Source organism: Anser anser (assembly GCF_964211835.1).
Source record: "Anser anser genome assembly, chromosome: 1".
NCBI lineage: Eukaryota > Metazoa > Chordata > Aves > Anseriformes > Anatidae > Anser > Anser anser.
Genome location: NC_139720.1, coordinates 136533319 through 136560304, shown reverse-complemented (window position 1 = coordinate 136560304; position 26986 = coordinate 136533319). Strand labels below are relative to the sequence as shown.

Here is a 26986-nt window from a genome sequence, read left to right as displayed (position 1 = left end):
TAAACCAATGAGTCCTGATAGTTCTACCAGTGCCTCCCCACGGACCTCATCACTCTGCTCAGGTTGCATTGAGCTCTCTCTCAGCTCATTGGCAAAAATATCAGAGAGAGATGAAGTGAGAACCAATGGATGTGAACTCATATGCCTCACAACCTGGTTCACTCAACTGTGTAATGACTACTTCAACTCTTTGGAGGCTCCAAGGACCTAGATGATTCAGTCATCTAGAGGCATATGAGATTGCAACTCTGTTTATACAGTTTGGGAGAGGACGAAAGCATAGCACTCCCAGGGTAGCTTACAAAATACTAAATGTACAGGTAGATGACTTGCTGTTTAAAGACCTTCCTTTTCTCTAGTTGTACAAAGAACAACTATTTACAGCCACCCTAATCTAATGAATGAGAGATTCCTCTGAGGGAGAAAGTTGACTGAAACCAGATACGATCTCCAGATTGACAAGGAAATGACTCAAGGGCTCCTGTAGCCCAGTCTCACATGAAGTACGTACACCTGTTACAGATCAAAACAGATTCAAGAACAGATGCACTGGATGTGTTTATGAAGCTTTATTCCCCATTCCAGTGTCCTCCCCTGCTCTGGTCTCAGTCCTGCCATCTCATCTCTTCCAAGCACAGTTATACAGCATTCTTCAGACATTATGAATGCCGCACACCTGCAGTTGCTTAATGGCACATTATGTGCCATCTTCCACCTGAAGCCCTGTTTTGAGGGCCTGTTTTGGCATACGACAAAATGGCATATGGATGAAATGCTTCCTCAGACAACCCAAGTCAAGGGTTGTGCTTCTTAGGAAGTATGTCTGTCTCTGAAATGCATAGCATTTATCTTTGCCAGGTATCAGGAAGGTGACAGACAAAGTAATAGTAATGGAAGCAAGCTATTAAAAGCAAATTATTCAATACAAACCTTAATAATAATAATAATAACAACAATCCTCTCTCAGGCAAAAAAGCGGTCAGCAGGATCAGAGTTATTTCTGATTATAGCAGTTCAGGACCAAGTCTAAGTAAGTAGTAAGTAATATAAGATCGTTCACTAAGAAAATCTATAATTTAGTCACCTAAATCATTCACAGATGAGTTTTGAATTGCTCCAGTCAAATGTAAATGTCAGAACAAGCAAGAAAGCTAATGTAGTGGCATAATCCATGCTTTGAAATATATTTTGGTGAAGAAAAACACAATTCTGACACATTTTATTTAAAATATGGCAATTTCTTTAGTTAGTATGTTAGAAGAGGGGAAGAAACAAGAATGGACATAGTAGGGAAAAGGTATCAAGTGAAATGTATGGTTTAATTAAAAATAAAGTCCATCTTCAGATGGACTTTTATATATATATTTATATATTTCATAGTCTTCTATGATCTGGCCAGAACTATTTATTAGATTGTCAAAGTAGAAATAAATAGCATATAATTTTACATTTACTTTATATACAATGGATACAGAGAAATGTAATTATATTTTTGTTGAGAAATTCATGAAATTCAGCAGCTAAAACACCAATTACTTTTGTTAACTGGAGGTATAATTGTTCAACAGCCTGTGTAAAATATGAAATGTTTTGAATGTATCTTCTACACAGTTCATGAAAGATTAGATGTCATTCTATTTATGTAATAAAATTAATTTAGAAAATCTCAAAGCTAGTTTAAAAATGCACTTGTTTACCAAGAAATATTTAGAAAAAAAATGTTTATAAATAGATTTTTTGCTATTTAAAATTTGAATAAGTTAAGTTATAATTCACTGTAGCGAAATCTATCAACTATTGTATTATCTAAAGGGTCATAGTTTGTCAAACCAATCAACAAATCTAATATATTTCTCTATCCAAAATGCTTGACTAAGAATTGATCTTACGCCACACCAGGATCTCATGAAAATCACCAGAGATAAAGTAATTAATGCAAGTAATGTAAGTAATAAAGTAATTCAGTGGTTTAAAGTTTATAATAATATGGACTACATGTATTTATAAAATATATGCCTTTTAAGCATACATTTTTTAAGGAGTGTTATTCTTGTTTTCTTAAATAGTCTGTGTATATAGCAGCCACTTAAGGTATAGGAGACTTCAGCTTTCTCTTCAGTTTGACGGGATTCAGAATTCCAGTTTCTTTTTCCCAAATGGAAGTTTAATTATTAGACAACAAGATTAACTGGTTATGTTTTGGTTAGCCATGAAGTGGTCAGGTAGTCGGACTAGATGATCCATGAAGGTGCATTACAACTGAACTAGTCTAGTCTAGTCTAGTCTATTCCTCCTGAAATATTTGGATTTTACTATACTGGGCACAGAGCCAACTAAGGGGGACAAAATGCTTAGAAAAAGATTCAGATATTTTTAACAGTCTGTCCTGGTTCCAGTTAGGACAGAGTTAAGTAGCTCATAGTAGCTGGTAGGGTGCTATGTTTTGGATTAGGATGAGAAGAGCGCTGATAACATGCTGATGTTTTAATTGTTGCAGAGCAGTGTTTACACCAGGCCAAGGACTTTTCGGCTTCTTGCTCTGTCCTGCCAGCGAGCAGGCTGGGGGTGCAGCAGGAGCTGGGAGGGGACAGACCCAGGACAGCTGACCCAAACTGGCCAAAGGGGTATTCCATACCATCTGACGTCATGCTAAACAATATATAGGGGTGGCTGGCCGGGGTGGGGGGGCCGGCTGCTCGGGAATAGGCTGGGCATCGGTCAGCGGGTGGTGAGCAATTGCATTGTGCATCACTTGTTTTCTTACACATTATTATTGTTAATACTATTACCATTATCACTATTATTATTATTATTGTTATTATTATTTTCCTGTCTTAATAAACTGTCTTTATCTCAACTCACAGGCTTCACTTTCCCGTTTCTCTCCCCCATCCCAGAGAGGGAGGGGGGAGGGTGAGCGAACGGCTGTGTGGTGTTTAGCTGCCAGCCGGGTTAAACCACAACAGTCCTTTTGGCGCCCAACGTGGGGCACGAAGGGTTGAGATATCGACAAATCTGACCAGAGTGTGTTAAACTAAAATTGGTATAAGTATTGGACCTGCTTAATAGTTGCTAGTCACGATGTTGATTGCCTTAATCTCCAGTCTGCTGTACCTGTATTCCAAATTGAGTTTTATGGTGCGTTACTTTCTGTATGTGCTCCCTGTTGCACTGTTTATCCTTTCCGGGCCCTGGTTTAAGATTGTTATGGTACTGTGCGGTGTAACAATGGCTTATGAAATGATGAAATATCTGGTCACGACTTTAACCTGGTATTTGTACTCAGCACTGACGTCGACTCTATACTTTGGAACCCATATCTCGGAAACTATTAGCAATTACACCTATTGCCTGTTTTCGTTAGGGAGCCAATCTGTGAAGGGGACAGGGGAAGACATGTTTCCCTACCTGTTCACTCTCCCTTTCTCCTTCACCACCACCCTCTTATCCCCCGAGCTAGTTACGGTGGTTCTCCGAGATGTTGAATATCCTTGGGATACTCAGACCAGCCTGCTCTTGTTGTTATGTCTCCTGAATGCGCTTCAGATTTTGTGGAGGGTTAAACAACTACTTAGGAATCTCATCCGGAGATCTGTCTTGAGGCGGGATAGTTGTGAGTGGCAGGGAGTGTGGGAGGATATGGGCAGGTTTCTAGAGCAGTGGTCACCTCCAGTGTTTTGGACATTCACCCCTGAACAACTGCAAAATCCTAAAAAGCTGGCAGAATGCTTGAAAAAAAGGTGTCATGACTCTGGCAGTTCCAAAGTGACACAAATCACTGTAGCGTGCTGGGGTCTGGCTTGTGCCTATCGAGCTGCAATTGATGCTATTAGCAACCTAGCTCCAGCTCCAGCTCCTGCAGCCGCTCCAGCTCCAGCTCCTGCAGCCGCTCCAGCTCCAGCTCCTGCAGCCGCTCCAGCTCCAGCTCCTGCAGCCGTTCCAGCTCCAGCTCCTGCAGCCGTTCCAGCTCCAGCTCCTGCAGCCGCTCCAGCTCCAGCTCCTGCAGCTACTCCAGCTCCAGCTCCTGCAGCCGTTCCAGTTCCAGCTCCTGCAGCCGCTCCAGCTCCAGCTCCTGCAGCCGTTCCGGCTCCTGCAGCCGCTCCAGCTCCAGCCCCTGCAGCCGCTCCAGCTCCTGCAGCTGCCCCAGCTCCTGCAGCTGCCCCAGCTCGTGCAGCTGCCCCAGCTCGTGCAGCTGCTCCCACTCCTGTGGCTGGGTCAGAGAAACGAGCTGTAGCAGTGCAAGTTGACCCCACAGAGGGTATTCCAAGCCCTGTGGCAGACCCTGTGTCTGGGTCAGAGAAACGAGCTGTAGCAGTGCAAGTTGACCCCGCAGAGGGTATTCCAACCCCTGTGGCAGACCCTGTGTCTGGGTCAGAGAAACGAGCTGTAGCAGTGCAAGTTGACCCCGCAGAGGGTATTCCAACCCCTGTGGCAGACCCTGTGGCTGGGTCAGAGAAACGAGCTGTAGCAGTGCAAGTTGCCCCTGTAGACAAGGTGAAAAAATGGTATAGAGGCTCAGGTCGTTTAAAACGCAGACAGTCTTCTGCTAAGTCTGGGCGTAGTGAAGACGAGGCTGGGCCATCAAAGGTGCAGGAGACTGAAGATGAGGATGAGGATGGCGAAAAATCAACAGTAACTACCCGGACTCCATACCAGCCATCAAAGGTGCAGGAGACTGAAGATGAGGATGAGGATGTCGGAAAATCAACAGTAATTACCCGGACTCTATATCAGCGTGAGCTACGAGATGTGCGAAAAGATTTTGGTCGCTGTATAGGCGAGCAGCTTGTCACCTGGCTGCTCCGGTGCTGGGACACGGGAGCCAATTATGTGGAATTGGAGGGCAAGGAAGCCAGGCGGCTGGGATCCCTTGCTAGGGACGCATGCATTGACAAAGCAATTGGAGATGGAGCACAATCTCGCAGCCTCTGGAGGCGTCTCCTGTCAGCTGTGAAGGAAAGGTATCTCTTCAAGGAAGAACTTGTATGTTTACCAAGCAAATGGACCACCATGGAGAAGGGAATTCAGTACCTGAGGGAATTGGCCGTACGGGAAGTAATTTATAAGGACCTAGACGACGCACAAACATCCGCAGATCCAGATGCAGTCCGGTGTACACCACCCATGTGGCGGAAGTTTGTACAGAGTGCCCCATCATCATATGCCAACTCATTGGCAATACTAGCCTGGAAAACGGAGGAGAATCCCACAGTGAATGAAGTGACTAAAATACTCCGGCAGTACGAAGGAAATCTCTCCTCTTCCCTAAAGGCCTGTGTCTCAGCTGTGGAGAAACTCTCTGAAGAGGTCCACCAACTTAAAGAGAATTTATCTTCCCCTCCACCTGAACGAACCAGTGTCCACCAGCTAAAAGAGAAGGCTTTAGAGAAACTTTCTGAAAAGATCCACCAACTTGAAGAAAGATTATCTTCCCCTTCACCTGAACAAACCAGTGTCCACCAGCTAAAAGAGAATGCTTTGGAGAAACTTTCTGAAAAGATCCACCAACTTGAAGAAAGATTATCTTCCCCTTCACCTGAACGAACTAGTGTCCACCAGCTAAAAGAGAATACCTTGGAGAAACTTTCTGAAGAGATCCACCAACTTAAAGAGAGATTATTTTCCTCCCCACCTGTACAAACCAGTGTCTCAGCTATTAGGGGTAAACGTTCATCTATGCAAGGAAGACAATATGGTGGGCACACACACCGCGCCACCCTGTGGTTTTACCTACGTGACCATGGAGAGGACATGAGAAAATGGGATGGAAAATCTACTGCGACCCTAGAGGCACGGGTACGTGAATTGCAAAGGAAAACAATTGGGAAAAAGGAGTTCTCTGAAAGGTTTGCTGCTCCAACTTCCAGCAGGCAGTCCTTTAAACACAGAAATGAAGATTCTGACCAGGACTAGAGGGGCCCTGCCTCCAGCCAGGGGGAGGAAAGGGACAATCGAGTTTATTGGACTGTGTGGATTCGATGGCCTGGCACGTCAGACGCACAGAAGTATAAGGCTTTGGTAGACACCGGTGCACAATGTACTCTAATGCCATCAAGCTATAAAGGGCCAGAGCCCATCTGTATTTATGGTGTGACGGGGGGATCCCAGCAGTTAACTGTATTGGAGGCTGAAGTGAGTCTAACCGGTAATGAGTGGCAAAAGCACCGTATTGTGACTGGCCCAGATGCTCCGTGCATCCTTGGCATAGACTATCTTAGAAGAGGATATTTCAAGGACCCAAAAGGGTTCCGCTGGGCTTTTGGCATAGCTGCTTTGGAGACAGAGGACATTAAACAGTTGTCTACCTTGCCTGGTCTCTCAGAGGACCCTTCTGTTGTGGGGTTGCTGAGGGTTGAAGAACAGCAAGTGCCGATCGCTACCACAACTGTGCACCGGCGGCAATATCGCACCAACCGAGACTCCCTGAGTCCCATCCATAAGCTAATTCGTCAACTGGAGAGCCAAGGAGTGATCAGCAAGACTCATTCACCTTTTAATAGTCCCATATGGCCAGTGCGAAAGTCTAATGGTGAGTGGAGACTAACAGTGGACTATCGTGGCCTGAACGAAGTCACGCCACCACTGAGTGCTGCAGTGCCGGACATGCTAGAATTCCAGTATGAACTGGAATCAAAGGCAGCCAAGTGGTATGCCACAATTGATATCGCTAATGCATTTTTCTCCATCCCTCTAGCAGCACAGTGCAGGCCACAGTTTGCTTTCACTTGGAGGGGAGTCCAATATACTTGGAATCGGCTGCCGCAGGGGTGGAAACACAGCCCTACCATTTGCCATGGACTGATCCAGTCTGCGCTGGAGCAGGGGGAAGCTCCTGAACACCTGCAGTACATCGATGACATCATTGTGTGGGGTGACACTGCAGAAGAAGTTTTCGAGAAAGGGAAGAAAATAGTCCAAATCCTTCTGAAGGCTGGTTTTGCCATAAAACAGAATAAAGTTAAAGGACCTGCACGAGAGATCCAGTTTTTAGGAATAAAATGGCAAGATGGACGCCGTCAAATCCCAATGGATGTGATCAACAAAATAACAGCTATGTCTCCACCAACTAGCAAAAAAGAAACACAAACTTTCCTAGGTGTCGTGGGGTTTTGGAGAATGCATATTCCAAATTACAGTCTGATTGTAAACCCGCTCTACCAAGTAACCCGTAAGAAGAATGCTTTTGAATGGGGCCCTGAGCAACGACAAGCCTTTGAACAAATTAAGCAGGAAATAGTTCATGCAGTAGCCCTCGGGCCAGTCCGAACAGGACCAGATGTAAAGAATGTGCTCTACACCGCAGCCGGAGAGAATGGTCCCACCTGGAGCCTCTGGCAGAAAGAACCTGGGGAAACTCGAGGTCGACCCCTGGGGTTTTGGAGTCGGGGATACAGAGGATCTGAAGCCCGCTATACTCCAACTGAAAAGGAGATATTGGCAGCATATGAAGGAGTTCGATCTGCTTCGGAAGTGGTCGGTACTGAAGCGCAGCTCCTCCTGGCACCCCGACTGCCGGTACTAGGCTGGATGTTCAAAGGAAGGGTCCCCTCTACGCATCATGCAACTGATGCTACATGGAGCAAGTGGGTTGCACTGATTACTCAGCGGGCTCGAATAGGAAACCCCAGTCGCCCAGGAATCTTGGAGGTGATTATGGACTGGCCAGAAGGCAAATACTTTGGGATATCACCAGAGGAGGAGGTGGTTCGTGCTGAAGAAGCCCCCCTGTACAACAAGCTACCGGAAAATGAGAAGAAATATGCCTTGTTCACTGACGGGTCCTGTCGTATTGTGGGAAAGCATCGGAGATGGAAAGCTGCTGTATGGAGTCCTACACGACGAGTTGCAGAAGCTGCTGAGGGAGAAGGTGAATCGAGTCAGTTTGCAGAAGTAAAAGCCATTCAGCTGGCTTTAGATATTGCTGAACGAGAAAAGTGGCCAGTTCTCTATCTCTATACTGATTCATGGATGGTAGCAAATGCCCTGTGGGGGTGGTTACAGCAATGGAAGCAGAACAACTGGCAGCGCAGGGGCAAGCCCATCTGGGCTGCGGCATTGTGGCAAGATATTGCTGCCCGGGTAGAGAACCTGGTTGTAAAGGTACGCCATGTAGATGCTCATGTGCCCAAGAATCGGGCTACTGAAGAACACCAAAACAACCAGCAGGTGGATCAGGCTGCTAAGATTGAAGTGGCTCAGGTGGACCTGGACTGGCAACATAAAGGTGAATTATTTATAGCCCGATGGGCCCATGACACCTCAGGCCATCAAGGTAGAGATGCAACCTACAGATGGGCTCGTGATCGAGGGGTGGACCTGACCATGGACACTATAGCACAGGTTATTCATGACTGTGAAACATGTGCTGCAATCAAGCAAGCCAAACGGTCAAAACCTCTTTGGTATGGAGGACGATGGCTGAAATATAAATATGGAGAGGCCTGGCAGATTGATTACATCACACTCCCTCAAACCCGCAACGGCAAGCGCCACGTACTTACAATGGTGGAAGCAACCACCGGATGGCTGGAAACATATCCTGTGCCCCATGCAACCGCCCGGAACACTATCCTGGGCCTTGAAAAGCAAGTCTTATGGCGACATGGCACCCCAGAGAGAATTGAGTCAGACAACGGGACTCATTTCCGAAACAACCTTATAGACACTTGGGCCAAAGAACATGGTATTGAGTGGGTGTATCACATCCCCTATCATGCACCAGCCTCTGGAAAAGTTGAACGATACAATGGACTGTTGAAGACTACACTGAAAGCAATGGGTGCTGGGACATTCAAAAATTGGGATACACATTTGGCAAAGGCCACCTGGTTAGTCAATACCAGGGGATCTGCCAACCGAGCTGGACCTGCCCAATCAAACCTGTTACGCACTGTAGAAGGGGATAAAGTTCCTGTAGTGCACGTAAGAAACATGCTGGGTAAAACAGTCTGGGCTACTCCTGCCTCAGGAAAAGGCAAACCCATTCGTGGAATTGCTTTTGCTCAGGGACCTGGATGCACTTGGTGGGTAATGCAAAAGAATGGGGAGGTCCGGTGTGTACCTCAAGGGGATTTGATACTGGGTGAGAATAGCCCATGAGTTGAATTGTAGTATGTTAATTATTATATAATAATGTATGTCATCACTACCATGATTGCTATATATCATAGATGAAAATGGTGATTAATTAGAATGTATTGGACAGAGTGTAACCTGAGCATGACATAAATGGTATGGAATAAGGGGTGGATATCTGTCCTGGTTCCAGTTAGGACAGAGTTAAGTAGCTCATAGTAGCTGGTAGGGTGCTATGTTTTGGATTAGGATGAGAAGAGCGCTGATAACATGCTGATGTTTTAATTGTTGCAGAGCAGTGTTTACACCAGGCCAAGGACTTTTCGGCTTCTTGCTCTGTCCTGCCAGCGAGCAGGCTGGGGGTGCAGCAGGAGCTGGGAGGGGACAGACCCAGGACAGCTGACCCAAACTGGCCAAAGGGGTATTCCATACCATCTGACGTCATGCTAAACAATATATAGGGGTGGCTGGCCGGGGTGGGGGGGCCGGCTGCTCGGGAATAGGCTGGGCATCGGTCAGCGGGTGGTGAGCAATTGCATTGTGCATCACTTGTTTTCTTACACATTATTATTGTTAATACTATTACCATTATCACTATTATTATTATTATTGTTATTATTATTTTCCTGTCTTAATAAACTGTCTTTATCTCAACTCACAGGCTTCACTTTCCCGTTTCTCTCCCCCATCCCAGAGAGGGAGGGGGGAGGGTGAGCGAACGGCTGTGTGGTGTTTAGCTGCCAGCCGGGTTAAACCACAACACAGTCTATAGTTGGATCAGATATCAAAAGATTACATAGGACATAAGATTTCATCAATGAAAAATTGACAAGTATGTTTGAAGAGCTAATCAGCAAAGAATGTTGCAATCAGAACACAGCCAAAGACTAGTGATAAATAATTTAAAAATATATTTCCTTTTTTTTTTTTTTTTAATAGACACAGGAAGTGGTATAAATAGTATGTACAGATATATTTACATATGCACAATGCTGGATTTTCTCTTTTTGTAAAAAGAATTGACCTCATTGCTAAAGTCTAGTGTCACACTTTTGATATAAAGCTCTCAGGGTGGGGGAAACCTTGAATTCTTAAGAAGATGCTAGTGCCACAGTATGTTTTTGTACAAGATTTCTAGTGCTATGATGTGTTTTTGTATAAAATTGCTTTCTAAGAAAAAAAAAAGTAAACTTTTAAAACTAGGTAAACGTTTGGAAAATTATAAATAGTTGCAACAAATAGAGCAAATAAGAATGCAAGATTAATCAATCACAATGTGGTTTGTTTGTTTGTTTGTTTTCATTCAGTGCACTGCTCAGCAGCTTATATTGAATCTAATAGACAGACAGTTGGACAGGGTTATAAATGCCATAAAATTGTACCAAAACATCAACTGTTTCAACTGTTCTCTGCATTAAGTATCAACTTAAGTTGAAGTTACTGAAAGAAGCAGAGATTTAGGAGTATTTGTACAGGCTAAGGAATATGCATTTTCTTATACTTTTAGAAGTGAACTCATTACAAATACCAGTGTAGCTCATTTCACATTTTACTCCACTAAGCACAGTCATATATTTATATTAGTTATTAAAGTAAGCATAGAGCAACTAATTTTGTCAGTTTAAGATGGGTGAAAAATATTCCTTTGTCTATTCCTTTTAGCCCTATGAAGACCTGTTTTACTAGAAAGCCTCTGAGAGACAGTCATATTATGAAGTTCTTGTCTCACTATTGCTCCCTGCTTTGATTCCCTCACCCTTCTTTCCTGCCTTCTGCCTGCCCTGATCAAGCAAAGGAGGCTGGAGTAGCAACTGAAGTATAAATTCATCTCTCAGTTTTCTCATGGCTGAATTGGTCCTTCCATTTGAAGAGGTAGAAGCTGCAAGCTGGTAAAAATATGATAAAATGTAAAGTCTCTTGTCATATGGAAGCCTGATCTACTCAGATTTCATACCTTGCAATTCAGTATACATGTTATAAAGGGCAAATGAAGCCATAACACACAGATGGTTTTTTTTTAATTAATAATATTATTTTTTTTTTTCATTCCTGTAGTATTTTGGCTGTGTTCTGAACATTAGGAGCTTGGCAGACACTCATAAAGTATATAATATAGTCACAAAATTACTGTATTACCTAATTTGCCAAGTGAATATATGTTGCCTTTTTCTTCCCTTCCTAGGTTTGAAAGTTCTGAATGAAGTCATTTTTTAGTAGAAATTGATTCATGACCTATTTCTTGCAAAGAGTTGACTAAATAAATATTTCTAAAGCAGTAGTTTTCTTGAAAGACATAAAATATTGTTTGTCTGTTTTTCACATGATCCCAACTGATCCTTTACTACTTTCTGTTTTCCTGTCCATACTTATGCTATGCTCATTTGTTTATGTCCTGGTTTCAGTTAGGACAGAGTTAATTTTCCTCCTAGTAGCTGGTAGGGTGCTATGTTTTGGATTAGGATGAGAAGAGCGCTGATAACATGCTGATGTTTTAATTGTTGCAGAGCAGTGTTTACACCAGGCCAAGGACTTTTCAGCTCCTCGCTCTGTCCTGCCAGCGAGCAGGCTAGGGGTGCAGCAGGAGCTGGGAGGGGAAAGACCCAGGACAGCTGACCCAAACTGGCCAAAGGGGTATTCCATACCATCTGACGTCATGCTAAACAATATATAGGGGTGGCTGGCCGGGGTGGGGGGCCGGCTGCTCGGGGATAGGCTGGGCATCGGTCAGCGGGTGGTGAGCAATTGCATTGTGCACCACTTGTTTCTTACATATTATTATTATTAATACTATTATCATTATCACTATTATTATTATTATTATTATTGTTATATTCCTGTCTTAATAAACTGTCTTTATCTCAACTCACAGGCTTCACTTTCCCATTTCTCTCCCCCATCCCAGAGAGGGAGGGGGGAGGGTGAGCGAACGGCTGTGTGGTGTTTAGCTGCCAGCCGGGTTAAACCACAACAGTTTATTTTTACATCCTTCATGAAACTTTCAAAACATAAGCAAAATATATCAATCCATTCCACAGCAGTTACTTTCCTTCCGTTCATTCAATAATTGCTGAAAGCTGATTTATTTATTTTTTTATTTGTTTTGTTTTAAGCAAACTGTAGTTTCTCTTCTTCCCATGCAACATGTTTCTTTCTACCCCGTTCCAATCTCTTCATAATTCCCATATATTCTATGCTTACTGGAATTTTCTGCAGACACTGGGTTTATAAATAAGAAAGCTATAGTAAATTTACATAAGAATTTTAATCGTAAGAAAAATCAGAACTCGATTTCATATTAATCTCACATAGAATTTTGTAACATAAGATTTGAACGCCTTTAAAACTAAGAGTCTTGAGGTCAGCTGACCGAGTTTAAATCAGAAACTTTATCTTAAATAACGGGTGTGGATATATATTGTTCTATTTATATATTTTACATTCAAATATAGAAGAAGAAAAAAGAGATGACCACTTACTAAAAAAGTAGCATTTTTGATCACTCTTAATAATACATACCTTCTATAGAGCTAAAAATCCTTAAGCTGAAAGATCGTCTTTTTACATGAGTTGCATTGCTATGTAAAGTAAAGTTTGCATTATTTTTCTGTTACCGTTCCACTACTTCCCAAGGCGGATTCTGTATTGACTGCACTAAGTGGTACACAGATGCCAAGCTGATTTTACATAATTTCCCATCACAGCAGATCCCTTCTCTTTCCATTTCCTGTTCTCTTATTTATTCCTTGTACTTTTTTTTTTTTTTTTTTTTCTTAGAATGAATCACATCCTTTCCCATGGCTATGTACATCTTACAAAGATATAACCAGAGTGCTGACAGGTCAATATGAACCTAATACCCAAACATAGTAGAAAGATATATCAAGAAAATACTTGGTCAATGGAGTATTTATTATTATTATTATTATTTTACAATCAAAACATAAACAGCTAAACTTCTGTTTTGTCTTGTGTTTCCCATCACTTTTTCAAAAACAGTAGTTTGTTGTGTAATGGTTCTTTTTGGAAGAAAGCATTTATATTCTACAAGTTTTTACAACATCATTAATGTATATTATTATGATTATTATACTTATCAATTGTATAGAGAAAAAATGTTTAGATTGGAAAAAAAAATCAAAAACAATATGACAAATTAGCTCTTTTACATAAACTATTTATGATTAGAAGAGCGATATCATCTTAAGTATGCCTCAAGATCTTATTAGATTGAAATGTCAGAACCATAAAATCTCTGGGTTTATTACACCTCACTTTAAGAATTAACTGAGTCTTTACCTCCCCGGAATTTGAAAGAGTATATATAGAATATAACAATATTCCATTGTTACATGTCCTGTAGAAAATGACCTGACATTTTATTCAGAACAGCTCATTTTGAAAAATCTCAGTTGGTCTACATATCTCCTAGCAGGGATAAAACACTATATTTGCATTGAAGACAACTTCCTTTTCCAGGTGATATAGGACCCAATGAGGAGAGGTGCTGTGCTGGATCCCATTCTCACCAACAAGGAAGGGCTGATGGGGAATGGGAATCTCAGGAGTAGCCTTGGCTGCAGTGATCATGAAATGGCACAGTTTTGGATTCAGAGAGTAGCAAGGAGGGAGAACAGCAAACTTGCTACCTGGGACTTTGGGAGACCAGGCTTTAGCCTCTTCAGGGATCTGTTTGGTAGAGTACCATGGGACTCTGTCCCTGGAGGAAAGAGGGACCCAGGAAAGCTGGTTTATATTCAAGGATCACCTCCCTAAAACTCAGGCGCAATGCATCCCAACAAAAACGAAGTCAGGCAAAAATGACAGGAGGCCTGCATAGATGAACAAGGAGCTCCTGACCAATCTTGAATGGAAAAATAAGTCCTACAGAGAGTGGAATTAAGGACAGATAGCCTGGGAGGGATACAGAGACATTTTCCAAGCAGATAGGGATCAGGTTAGGGAAACTAAAGCCCTTTTAGAAGTAAATTTGGCCAGGGACATGAAGGGCAATAAGAAAGGCTTCTATAGGTGTATTGGTGATAAAAGGCAGACTAGGGAAATTGTGGGCCCTCTCCAGAAGGAAACAGGAGACATGCTCGCCTCAATTTTCACCAACAAGAGCTCCAGCCACATAGCCCAGGCCCCAGAGGGCAAAGGCAGGGACTGGGTGAATTATGAACTGTAGGAGAAGATCAGGTTTGAGACTAGTTAAGGAACCTGAAGGTGCACAAGTCCATGGGATCTGATGAGATACATCTCCAGGTCCTGAGGGAACTGGCAGATGAAGTTGCCAAGCCACTGACCATATTTGAGAAGTCGTGGCAGTCTGGTGAATTTCCCACTGACTGGAAGAGGGAAAACATAACAGCCATTTTTAAAAAGGGAAAAAAGGAAGACAAAGGGAACTACAGGTCAGTCAGTCTCACCTCTGTGCCCAACAAGATCATGGAGCAGATCCTCCTAGAAACTATGCTAAAGCACAAGGAAAATAAGGACATGATTAGTGATAGCCAACAAGGCTTCACTAAGGGCAAATCATGTCTGACAAATCTGATGGCCTTCTATGACAGGGTTACAGCCTTGATGCACAGGGGAAGAACAACCAACATCATCTACTTGGACTTGTGCAAAGCATTTGACACCATCCCACATGATATCCTTGTCTCTAAATTGGAGAGACATGGACATGACAGATGGACCACTTGGTGGGTAATGACTTGGCTGGATGGTTGCACTCAAAGTGTTGTGGTCTACATCTCAATGTTTGGGTGGAGATCAGTAATAAATGGTGTTCCTCAGGGGTCAGTACTGGGACTGGCACTGTTTAACATCTTTGTCAGTGACATGGACAGTGAGATTGAGTGCACCCTCAGAAAGTTTGCTGATGACTCCAAGCTGCGTGGTGATAGGCTGGAGGGAAGAGATGCTATCCAGAGGGACCTTGACAGACTTGAGAGGTGGTTCTGTGTGAATCTCATGAGGTTCAACATGGCCAAGTGCAAGGTCCTGCATCTGGGCAGGGGCAATCCCAGGCACAATCACAGGCTGGGTGGAGAATGGATTAAAAGAAACCCTAAGGAGAAGGATCTGGGGTCTGTAGGTTGACAAGAAGCATGACATGAGCCAGCAATATGTGCTTGCAGCTCCAAAAGCTGACTGTATTCTGGGCTATATCAGAGACATGGCCAGCAGGTTAAGGGAAATGATTCTCCACCTCTACTCTGCTCTTGTGAGACCCCACCTGGAGTACAGTGTTCAGCTTTGGGGCTCCCAGCACAAGAAGGACAAGGAAGCATTAGAATGAGTCTAGAGGAATGCCTCAAAGATGATCAAGGGTCTGGAGCACCTCTCCTATGAAGACAGGCTGAGACGGTTGGCGTTGTTCAGTCTGGAGAAGAGAAGCTCCAGGGATACCATATAGTGGCCTTTCAGTATCTAAAGGGGGCCTACTGGAAAGCTGAGGAGGGACTCTGTCTGGAAGTGTTGTGGTAGGACACAGAGTAATGGTTTTAAATTAAAAGAGAGTAGATTTAGAGGAAGAGATTCTTTACTCTGAGGGTGGTGAGGCACTGGAATAGGTTGCCCAGAGAAACTGTAAATGCCCCATCCTTGGAAGTGTTTAAGGCCGGGTTGGATGGGGCTTTGATCAACCTAATCTAGTGGAATGTGTCCCTGCCCATGGCAGGGGGCGTGGAATTACATGATCTTTAAGGTCCCTTCCAACCATTCTATGATTTTATGATTTCTTATGTTAAAGCAGAAAAAGATGGCAACAAAAGAAAAAGGAAAGAAGAAGAAAGAAAAGAGGGAAATGGGAAAAAGAAAGAAGGGAAAAGAAAAATTAAACAGGGAAAAAATAAAACGGGAGAAATAACTAAAAAAAAAAAGATAAAAGTGAAAAAAAAAAGAGAGAAAAAAAGGCAATATTTTTTCTGTTGGGAAAAGAAGACCATAGAAAAGTTTTGATAAGCACTTCCTGGTTTTATTGCACAGTTGAACATTTTGTTTTATTGAAACATATCAACAGCAAAGCTTTTTTTATATATCCATTTCTTTAATGCTAATATTCGTATCCAAGAAAAGAACTTACAATTTTGTTCATATAATTGTAAAATCATTTTTTACATTTCCATAGAGATACAAAAAAGAAGAAGGAAAAATGTTTTGAAAGCAGCTTTACATTAGATAAATATTTTAATTAAATGTTCCTTGTTACTATTTTTTGTGTGTTTGAACAGTCACCAGTGGCAGTATAGGGGACAATAGGTACAAAAGAAGACAGAGGAGGTTCTTTTTGAACATAAAGCAACACTATTTTTCTGTGAAGCTGACAGGTTACCCAGAGAGGCTGTGACGTCTTCCTTCTTGGAGATATTCAAAAGTCACCATGGTCCTGGGTAACCTGCTCTAGGTGGCCCTGCTGGGGGGTGGTCTTGAAGATGTTCATTCCAACTTCAACTACTCTGTGATCCTGCAAAATCAAAACCTGATAACAGAAAACCCAAATCTGTAGGCCAGACCTTTCCCTTTGAGAGCAGCAGTACCAGTGAAATGATTCTCTTTTGTTTTACTGACTCTAAGTAAGAAGATAAGACTGCAAAAGATGTTCTGGATCATTGGGTTCAAGTCCCTATCCAAATATGTCATACAATTATGTCTTATGTATCGTAATTTGAATATAATCACCCCAACATCTTTGCAAATAGCTTCAGTATTTTGATGCTTAAAGGGACAAAAATATTAATCTGATTTTCAGCTAAGAAAACTCATTAAAAACGATTATTTCCTTGTAAATTGGGGCTGTTCTACTTCTTACTATGGGTAGTTTTCTCCATTCTGTTCACACAAGGCATAGCAATAGAAGTCTGCTTAGCTATATATCTGAATTTGCATAGAAACAGCAGGAGATTCTTGGGCAGTTGTAAGCATTATAAAAAGCTTTCAGACACTGCTGGATTGGTCCATGGCAAGCTGTCTGCAGACTTCTGGTAAGAAAGCTGTAGCTTAAGTAGTTTTCCTTGCTCCTTAATGATTACTTCTCAATGAATATATAGAAATTATGCCACACTAGCATGACCTGGCAAAGTTAAAACACATTTCCTTTGTTTTTACCCTCCTAGTCGATATATATCACAAACAAGACAATTCAGCATTAAATAATGATAATGATAAAATAATAATAATAATAATAATAATAATAATAATAATAATAATAATAATGCATAAATACCCCCATCCATGTATATTTATAGGACAGTATCTAGGAATATCCCATCAAGTGCCCCTGTGATGGTGTGCTCACCCCCTGCCCTGCCTTTCCTTGCTTAAACACTGTCAGTTACACTCAAGGCCTTGCTCAGGCAGAGATAGTGACCAGTGTACTGGCTACGCCTGAGGCCTTGCTCATGTGGAAGCAACCACGATATTGGATCAAGCTGGATGCTGGAGAAACTGACAGACGTCTTGTTCAGCAGCTGAGGGCCAATGGAGCATGCACCAAAAACCAACATATCTATTAGTCCATTGTCTTACCTCTTAGATATTGAGCAGACCAAGGGCCCTTTGAGCTGTTCTGCATGGCAGTTGGCTGCACAAGAGGATCTCCCCTTGAGCAGGGGCACCTCTCAAGGTCACGCCTGCTGCAGAGATCCCTTGCTCCTCATGAGATATTCCTTGTGGCAGCAGATCTTTGGTAAGTGATTAATAGCTTGCTAAACTTTGTAAACTTCACTAAGATTGTATCTTAGATTGATTAGACACATATAATCCTTAGACATAAATTGTTGACCAAGTTTGGGAATAGAAGTGGATTCAGCTACACCTAGGCTTTTTACCTCTTTGGTTCAAGGAATTTAGAAAGCACAGAGGTCCACTCTGAACCTTGTGTCAATGTGAGGGTCTCCCCAATGCCTCAGACTTATCCTGTCTTCTGTGCAGTAAATAATCAAGTGTATCTTGCCATATCGAATCTTGCTTAGTTGCTGTCTTATTTACGATTGAGCTTTGTTAGATTACTGTATCATATCAATAAATAAATTGTGGCTTCTCTCTTAACAAGGTAAGTGTATAATTTCATCCTCTACAACCTCACAGTTGTCTACACAGAAGTACCTTCTGCCAACCATTCTAATCTGTAACTGACTTTGGGAGGCAATGTAAAAAACTCCAAGTTAAAACACCATTTCTCCAGGTAGCATTGTTTGTTAAGGTACAGTAAGAACAGTCAAAACAATGGAATATACCCATAGGAATTTGGAGGCAGTTTTATTAGCGTGTATCTACATTCATGAATAAAATGATTTGCTTGGAACAGTGTTTTAGCTATTGTATAATGTTGTATATGTATTTCTTTATATATGTTGTGTATTTGTTTATTGTTGGTATGTTTAATAAGCCTCATAAACATAAATTCATAAGGGCTGGCATCTTAAAAATCCGGAAACCTGTCATGTGCTGTTCGATGATAAATGGACAGAGAGACATTCTCTGAAGTGAGCAGTCTCAGTGGCCCATATACAGTTTACTTTTTTAGGGCCAGATGGAGAGAAATGGCAATATAATGACTGTCTCCCTATAGACTCAAACACCTGCAATTCAGCAGGAAATGCTGCTAATGTACTGCTGGCCATATAATTACTGAACAGGTGTCTTCTAGGCAAAAAATGCAGCAGGAACAAGTTTCCAGGACATCTGCATTATGAACATTTTAGCCTGCTCACCACCTCACCACAGAGTTATAGGGAACACTAGATTTATATATATATGTGTGTATATGTATATATATATGTGTGTATATATATATATGTATCTTTGGGGGTTTTGGTCTTCAGTTTTGTAATGGGTCATGCAAAAATTCAGATCATTACCTACCCAAACCAAAATACAGTGGAATAAAGCTTGGTTATTAAAATAATGTATATCAGATGGTGAACTCCCACCTTACTTTTACCAATGCCAGGGACTATTCTTCTTCAAAATTTTGCCCTTTGTTACTTTGCTCTTTTGAAACCTTAACTGACTTTCTTATTTTCTTCCTTCACTTTATTTTCTACAGACATTTCATTCTGTTTTGTTGTTGTATGTTTTCATTTATTTTATTTTATTTTACTCTTTTTTTTTTTTTTTAATTGAAGGAACCAGAAATGCTAATATTTTCAAAAACAGATTTTTATAGAAAATAATACTTTTGAGGATGTTGCTTGGACTTTACAAAAATATTTTATTTCATCATAGTATAAGCCCTCAGTATATAGGAATTTACTTTACTGGCAACACGCATTGTGAAAAGAGTAAGAACTGATTAAATCAAAGCAGTATTACTTAGGAGTACTCACTAATACTTGGGGACATCCAGCCCTTTCATCAAACAACAACAACAACAATAACAAGAAAACATTATACTTCCTTTTACTCCAAGTTATTAATCTTCTGAAGCTTAAATTTAGGACAGTGATTTTTGACATCTTTAAGTCTTCTGACTCCCTATAAATTACCTGCTACAGTTGCGAAAGTCCAATATAATAAATAGAAACTTCCCCAGAAGTCATATGCTTATATTTACATTCCACAGATTGCTCAGAAGTTGCAGGACCACATATTTATAGTGAAGAAAATGTGTCACGTCTTGTTCTGTAACAATCAAGGCTTGCTAGCAACACACAATCTCAAAAGTTATTAGTGCACAGAATGTCTATGCAATCAGAAAAGTTTCCGTAGTAATAGACCCTTAAAGAATTCTCAGTTACCTGGGCTTTTGCATATATTTTAGGGCACTGGGAGAAGTGGAACACATATCTAGAACTTGCTTGTTTTTTCTAGGAAGAGATTTTTGCATCTTAATCAGTTTTATTTTAAGTTTTATTAGGACACCGTAGCAAGCCATGGTACATACATGTTTCTCTCCAGCATTCAGAAAATTGGACTGCTGTGACATTAACCACATGTTCCAGTACAGATCCTCATTTGGCTGATAAAAAAAAATAAAGTGTATTGTGTATTCTACAAAAATCTCACAGGGATTCTCTTTTTGAACCTAATAAAAAGTTATATTTACTGAATCATAGAATCATTAAGGTTGGAAAAGACCTCCAAGATTATCTGAAAGTATCCTTCTCACTGGTATTTTATTCTACCAAAAAAAAAAAAAAATCTGAACAACCAATGATAGACATTGTCTTGTTATGTTTTAAGTAATTCAGAAAGGACTTATCAAAGAATATGCTGTTAGAACAGGAATAGAAACAGTATAATTCCTGTGTGCTGTTGGCTTACATAGTGTGGGGGTTTCACCCCAATGGGCAGCTAAACTCTACCATAACTGCTCTCTTACTCCCCCTTCTGAAAGCAAGAGGGAGAGAAGATACGATGATAAAGGTCTCAAGGGTTGCGACAAGGACAGGGAGATCACTCAACAAATATTGTCACAGGCAACACAAACTGAAGACTCAACATAGGGAGATTAATTTAATTTATTGTCTATCACTAGCAGACTAGAGCAGTGAGAAACTAAAAGCAATCTAAAAACACCTTCCCCCCATCCACCTGCTTCTACCTTTTCCCCCTGAGTGGTGCAGGGGAACGGGAAATGGGGCTGCTGTCAGTGCTTCATCTCTGCCACTCTTTCATGGTCACTCTGCCCCTTCTTCCTTCCTTCCTTCCTTCCTTCCTTCCTTCCTTCCTTCCTTCCTTCCTTCCTTCCTTCCTTCCTTCCTTCCTTCCTTCCTTCCTTCCTTCCTTCCTTCCTTCCTTCCTTCCTTCCTTCCTTCCTTCCATTTTATTCCCTCTGTTTTTCAGATTTCTTTGTGAATTAAGACATTTTTAAATGGACAACCTAAGATAAAGATTTTAAATTCATATATGCAGCACACTATCATATGAACAGAAGGTTTTCTTCTATAAAACATCTCCCATTTTGCTGAAGTAAAGTCTGTTCATTTTTCCAAACACTGTAAACCACAATTCATAAAGCCTCTTGAAAGTACTCGTAAATGTTGATTCCAGGCTATTCTGTTTTCAAGAAGTCATAGAGAGAACCCTAATAAAAGCAAGAAATGTGGATGTTTGTCCTTTGTAGGATGAACAGTGGTAGCTCTGAAGGTGCACTCATAAACTTCATTCCATATGAATTAACCAGAGAACACTGTTACCAAATTTTTATTATCTCCATCAGAACTTACTGGAAATTATTCTATGTTACACACTGACGGAAAATAACAGTATCCCCAAAGTACTCTTTTAATGGGAACATACTAATTTGAGCATAATTTTAATTGGTGAAAGGATCTCAGTTCCAGCATTTTTTAACCAAATACAGTAACACAGTGACAAATTCAGTCTTGAATTGTATATCTGCCTCAGTCAGAAATGGTACCTGAACTTAGTCTTCCTGATTGTGGTGAGTCCTATATCTTTTTTAAAGAAGAAATTATGGACTTTCAATCCTTCCCATTGGAACTGCTCTACTTCATATAAATAGTCTTTGGGAGAATGGGAACAAAAGGTGTCTCTACAGGTCAAAGCTTCTGACACAAATCTGACAGAAATAGTCTCACTTTGAAGCCCTTCATTGGAATCATACTCTTTCACACTTCCAATCTGAATAACATCACCAGTACAGTGGTAGTTATGGTCACTTTTAAAAAACAGAACAGCACAACTATTTTAAAGGTTCCAGAAAAGCTTGAAATTATTTATATTGTCTCTGATAGTAAAGGAAAAACGTTTCTCATCTTCACCTCTTGTCAGTAGCATCCTCTTTTTATTGTTTAAATATTTATAGTTAACTGAACAATCTATGACTAGCTGATTTGTTTGACTAGTTGTTTGATATAGATACCTGTTTGCATATTGTTATATATTTCATATCTTCTTATCATTGATATAATTATTTTAATGTAACTGTCATTTCATTTAATGTAACTGTAATAAATAATTCTATTTAGCTACATACATAAGTGACAGTGGTCCCCAATATTCAATAATTTGTTTTCCTCTATGTCTTCACTAGTACTACTTTTTCATTGTGCTATCAAAACATGTTTAGTGTGCCATTTTTACTTTTAACAGAAGGTGCAGAAAGCTTTTCTCAGGTGATTTTTCACTGTCAAGCACTATTCTTTTGTACTGCTTTTTTATTCCTCTATTTGATTACAGTTCCTTTAACTTATCCTCATAGAAGTATGCGAAAGAAAATTCTCATCCAACAACTTAACATGCTATCAAAAGAATACTTTTTTTTTTTTCTGTAGTCTTAAATTAAAGAATGAACAGTTTTGACCACTCTACTTCCACCAATTCACAACTCCAAAACTAACATTCCAGTCCTTTCTTGATATTTATGCTTGAGGACAGTCTACCCAAGTCAGCAACAGCAACACAGTGAAACTTCTGCCTTAACTTTCTTCAAACTTCTCTAATACAGCACATTTTAATTACACAAATATGATCTGAAATATTTATATTTTTATTTCAGTGCTTTTTTAGTTCAGTGTACAAGCTTGGTTTGTTCTTTTGACCTCTTGACAGCAGTTAGTAGTCAGTGAGTATTGAGTACCAGGAACAGGACTAAGCAGAGATGGTGATCTTAGTGCCAAGATCTTCTAAGTAGATGCTACTAATGTTACATTGTAGTTCTGCTGTTCAGTTTCTCTGAACAGTGATTCAGATGGTCATCAACAACTTTTGCTGTTCCTTATGGTACATACATCAAATCTGCCACTGAAGCTAAATACACCGATAATCTACTCTCATATTTGAGAGTCTTCCTTACTGGCAGGGAATTCTAACCAGAAAAGAATGAAATACAGTGAAGCTGAGAGCTCCTGTTTATTTTTTTTAGGATGTTTGTCCACAAACTGAGCCACTTCAGTGCAAAGAACTGCTGCCTCTCTGGTTTTAAAAGTGTTCTGGAAGTACCTTGCAAATAGGATTTTAAAATCTGGTATTAAAATATTTTCAAATGTTGTACTTGTAAATTTTTTTATGAAACTGTTTTTCAAAATGAAATACCTTAAATTATGGGTGTTTTTTTTTGTTTGTTTGTTTGTTTGTTTAGAGTTCAGAGAATAGTCATAGAAGTCCTATGGAATCATAAATATCATTGGCTTAGGAAAGAGTAAGATATTATTTGTTACTGTTATCATGTTTTCCTAGTGGCTAAATCTATGTGCAGAGATTAAGCTCTCACTTGGAAAAAAAAAAAAAAAAAAAAAAAGTCAAACAAAAATCTGTATCTTATTCAGAAAATCATAAAACCTAAACTTGAAACAGTAGACAGCAATACTTCTATATGAATTCTGCTGGCTTCCAAGGAAGATTAAATTTACTCAGATACTAGTGAACCTTAAGGAATGGTAATCAACATGAAAGCCACTCTTTACTCCCCAGAAGCAAACGAACAACAACAACAAGCGCAAAACATAGAATGATACCTCTAGCTTCCACCCCACCTGGAATAAGAATAAGGAACATAACTGGGGGGAGTGCTGGGGGAGAAGTACACTTTTCACATCGTCTTCACACCAAAAACTGAAGACCGTAAGTTTGAAGAGTAACTCTTGAATACATGGTTTATAAAGTTATTCAAGCAAAAGCATAACTAATGGAAAAAAATAAATTAATTAATTTTAAAAAAAGAGCAGTGAATGAGTGGCAGCTGATCTGTTACTAAAATGAAAGTCTCATAAATGTAAGTAAAGAAAACTAAAAGAATACAAAATAAAACCTTAAGCTTTATTAAAGACTGTCAGGGTTCATCTGTAAAGGGTTACCACAAAGGTTTAAGACTGGAAAAGTTGGAGTTGAATTTGTGCCTGTTTCATTTTTCAACACAATAAAATTTCAAGGAAATACATATAAGACACACATAACCGAATGTCATTTTGCTGAATCTAATAAATTGCCAATGGCTTCTGAAATCAATAGCAGTACCTTCCAACTGATAGAATTATATTTTTATATATAAATAGATTTTCTTTCAAAATGTATTTATAGAAGCCAGTAACTTTTTGGCAAAGCCAATACCCTTTCATTTACATCAGTGCATTTATTTCTCAGGTCTAGCTTTTTCCAGTCAGAAGTACTTGCCCATTCGATGCTTATTTCTGTAGTACTTATATCCATCCAAGCTAACACAATACAGCAGAATCTGCTATTTTGCTATGAATAAATCTTACATACTACTGTGGAATGGAATGCATGTTATTGAAAATACCATATCTGAAGTCATCATTGTTTGCATTAAATCAGCATGGCATAACTGAAACTAAGATTTTGTCATTTATTTTTCATCTTCTGCTGAATGCAAAAACCTCTACATATTGAATAGCCACAGTTTTGCTGGACAATTTTTATATCTAGTTGAATATCCATTCAGGTATTCGTGAAACTAAAAGTTTCAAGTGAAACTAAAGTATTTTCATCAGTGATGGGAAAATGAGTTCTCATAGCCCAAGAAGTATTGCTTCTGGGACTGTAGTCTCCAGTTTTTAGGACTGACAAGTGAAGGACAAAAGATGTTAGAGGCCAACCCCCTGAAATCTCTTTCTGTTCCTTACTTGATAAGTCTGTTATTCGTTAATGGTAGAAAAAATGTTCTTTGGGGTAAAAATCTAGAAAGAATGAATAGACATCCCATTTATTTGCACTTAGACTATGAGAGGGAACCTTTATCCAAATGCAATCTCAGATGATTTTTTTTTTATGTAGGTTTAATCTCAAAAAAAGTCCTGCAAAATAAATAATAGGATGTAAGGAGGTAAAGTTCATGCATCAATACTTCTGTTAATACTCTGTTTTGATTCCTTCAGTTATTATCATAGCTCTATGTACCATCAAAGCTTTTTCCATTATTCTGATTGGAAGAAAGGCAAATATCAATACTTTTTCAGACTAAGGTGCTGTGCCACTTACATTTCTGTTGGTTACACGTTCATGTTTGAAGGATACAATGATACATATTTTTCCCCTTCACTCTCTACTAGAGAAGTGAAAAAGATGATGAGCAAAGAAGTTTAATTAAAAAAAAAAAAAAAAAAAAAAGCTGGTCTGTGAATTATGTTTTCAACTAACAAATAGGAGGACTATTCTAAGTACATGAAACATAATTAGAAAAAGGGCATTTCCTAAACATATTGTTTATCAAAAATGCTTTCATGCTGCTTAAAAAAGTTATGTGACAGTAGTAAATACAGTAAGACAAGAACAGTGACAGCTATGAAGAAAGAAATGGATTTCATGTTAGCTTTGATTCACAATAAATGATTTTTTTTCTTCCTTAATCCTTTCTCCCACCAAAAGTGATAGATTGAGGAGACTTTTAATGATTCTATATAATAAACCATAAAAAAGATTTCCATCAAAATGATTATGTAAAAACAGATTGAAATATCTATCATATATACTTGGAATTAGCCACTTCAGTACAGCCTTTCTACAATGAACAGTAATACCTAGGGAAAAAAAAAAAATAATGTTTTCAGATAAGGTTTTGTATTTTCATTATACTGTTTGACCTTAGGCTACAGATATTCATTCAATACAATTTCTTATAACTACCATACCAAATGTAATCTTAATGATGCTCCACAGTTTTGCAATGCTAATTATAATCTGTTTATGATCCCTGATTGTGCAAATTAAGCCTAATTAAGTCTTTTCTGTTCAGGGAAACATTACACATTGTAAGAGAATTTCTTATTGGAAAAGCAAGGTCAATATAAACAATTAAAAAGACTTTGTTGCTGAGCAGTCTGAAAAGGTAATTTCAAATGCTGTTTATGGGATTCAATTTAAGGATTCCCTACTGGTTAATTTTTGAAGCACATTTTTGAGAACTGCAAGCAGAGTGTCCTGAAATCTATTTCTTCATTAAATTAAGATAAGAAAGAAATGGACATATCTTCATAACCTATTGCAAGTAGATTTTTATCCCGTGAATTTAAATGTTTTTGCTAGCATCATCTTTTCTGTTTTTGCCCTGAACATAGATATTTCTTCATAACAAATGTCCACTGCATGGTCACGATTGGCAAAAAGGACTTTTAAAGTACTGCTCTCAGAAAAGATAGATTTGTCACTTTTAGTTTGGATGGACATCCTGAAGAACTTCAACCAAATTTGAAAATATTTTTTTCAGAGATCAATATAATAATTTTATTTATTTGTTAGAATAATATTATTTTTTTCCTGTTATTTGGATTTAAGACAAAGCTCACCTGTACTCTGATATGGTAAAAATAGTATTAAACACCTAGCAAAGAAATTTTAGCAAGAACTATCATTTAATATACAATTTCCCTGAATGGGCTGCAACATAATTTGGACTGTGGAAAACTGCTACAATATAGATAGCAAAACATTAACAATACTTCCATTAAGCTTCACTGTTCTTTGTGAGTTTTCATTTTATTTTTAAACGTGTTTGCAAAATAAATAATGACCATATATAATGATATGCTAAATTATGAAGCTTTCAGCAACAGGCTTTTTGATGATGATTATAACTGCATTGTGTCTTAAACTCTTCTGAACAGTACAAGTTAACTGAACTCAGAAATCTAACCGTTAGTGAGCCCTTCAATGATCTGTAATAATATTTTCTCTACCCATCATGCTTGCCCCCGTTCCTGTTACCCGACACTCCATCCAATTGCAATTATTGCAATTGTATTAGAAAACTGGCCACCATTCTGGTAAATATTTTTTCCTTACCTGTCATCCATACAATACAGTTTATAGAAGGCCTTCAGAAAGACTTCCCTTTCCCTCACTCCATTATTCCCTCCTGACCTTTCTTTCTCCCTCCCTCCCCTTCTTCCTTCTGCCCTTCCACCCTCCCAACCATCCTGTCTTCTTTCTCTTCCTCTCCCTTTCTTATCCCCATCTCACTTCTTCCTCATGGAGTGCCATCAGA

At 39.6% G+C, this 26986-nt stretch overlaps 1 protein-coding gene across 1 annotated transcript; it reads left to right on the top strand.

The window, feature by feature from the left end:
- The first annotated feature begins 6043 nt into the window (after nucleotides 1–6043).
- LOC310898389 (uncharacterized protein) lies at nucleotides 6044–9846 on the top strand. Its single transcript, XM_083833403.1, has 2 exons — nucleotides 6044–6529; nucleotides 6698–9846. The coding sequence occupies exons 1-2, from the start codon at nucleotides 6046–6048 to the stop codon at nucleotides 9097–9099; spliced, it is 2886 nt and encodes a 961-aa protein (XP_083689529.1). The 5' UTR covers nucleotides 6044–6045; the 3' UTR covers nucleotides 9100–9846.
- The last annotated feature ends 17140 nt before the right edge of the window (nucleotides 9847–26986 follow it).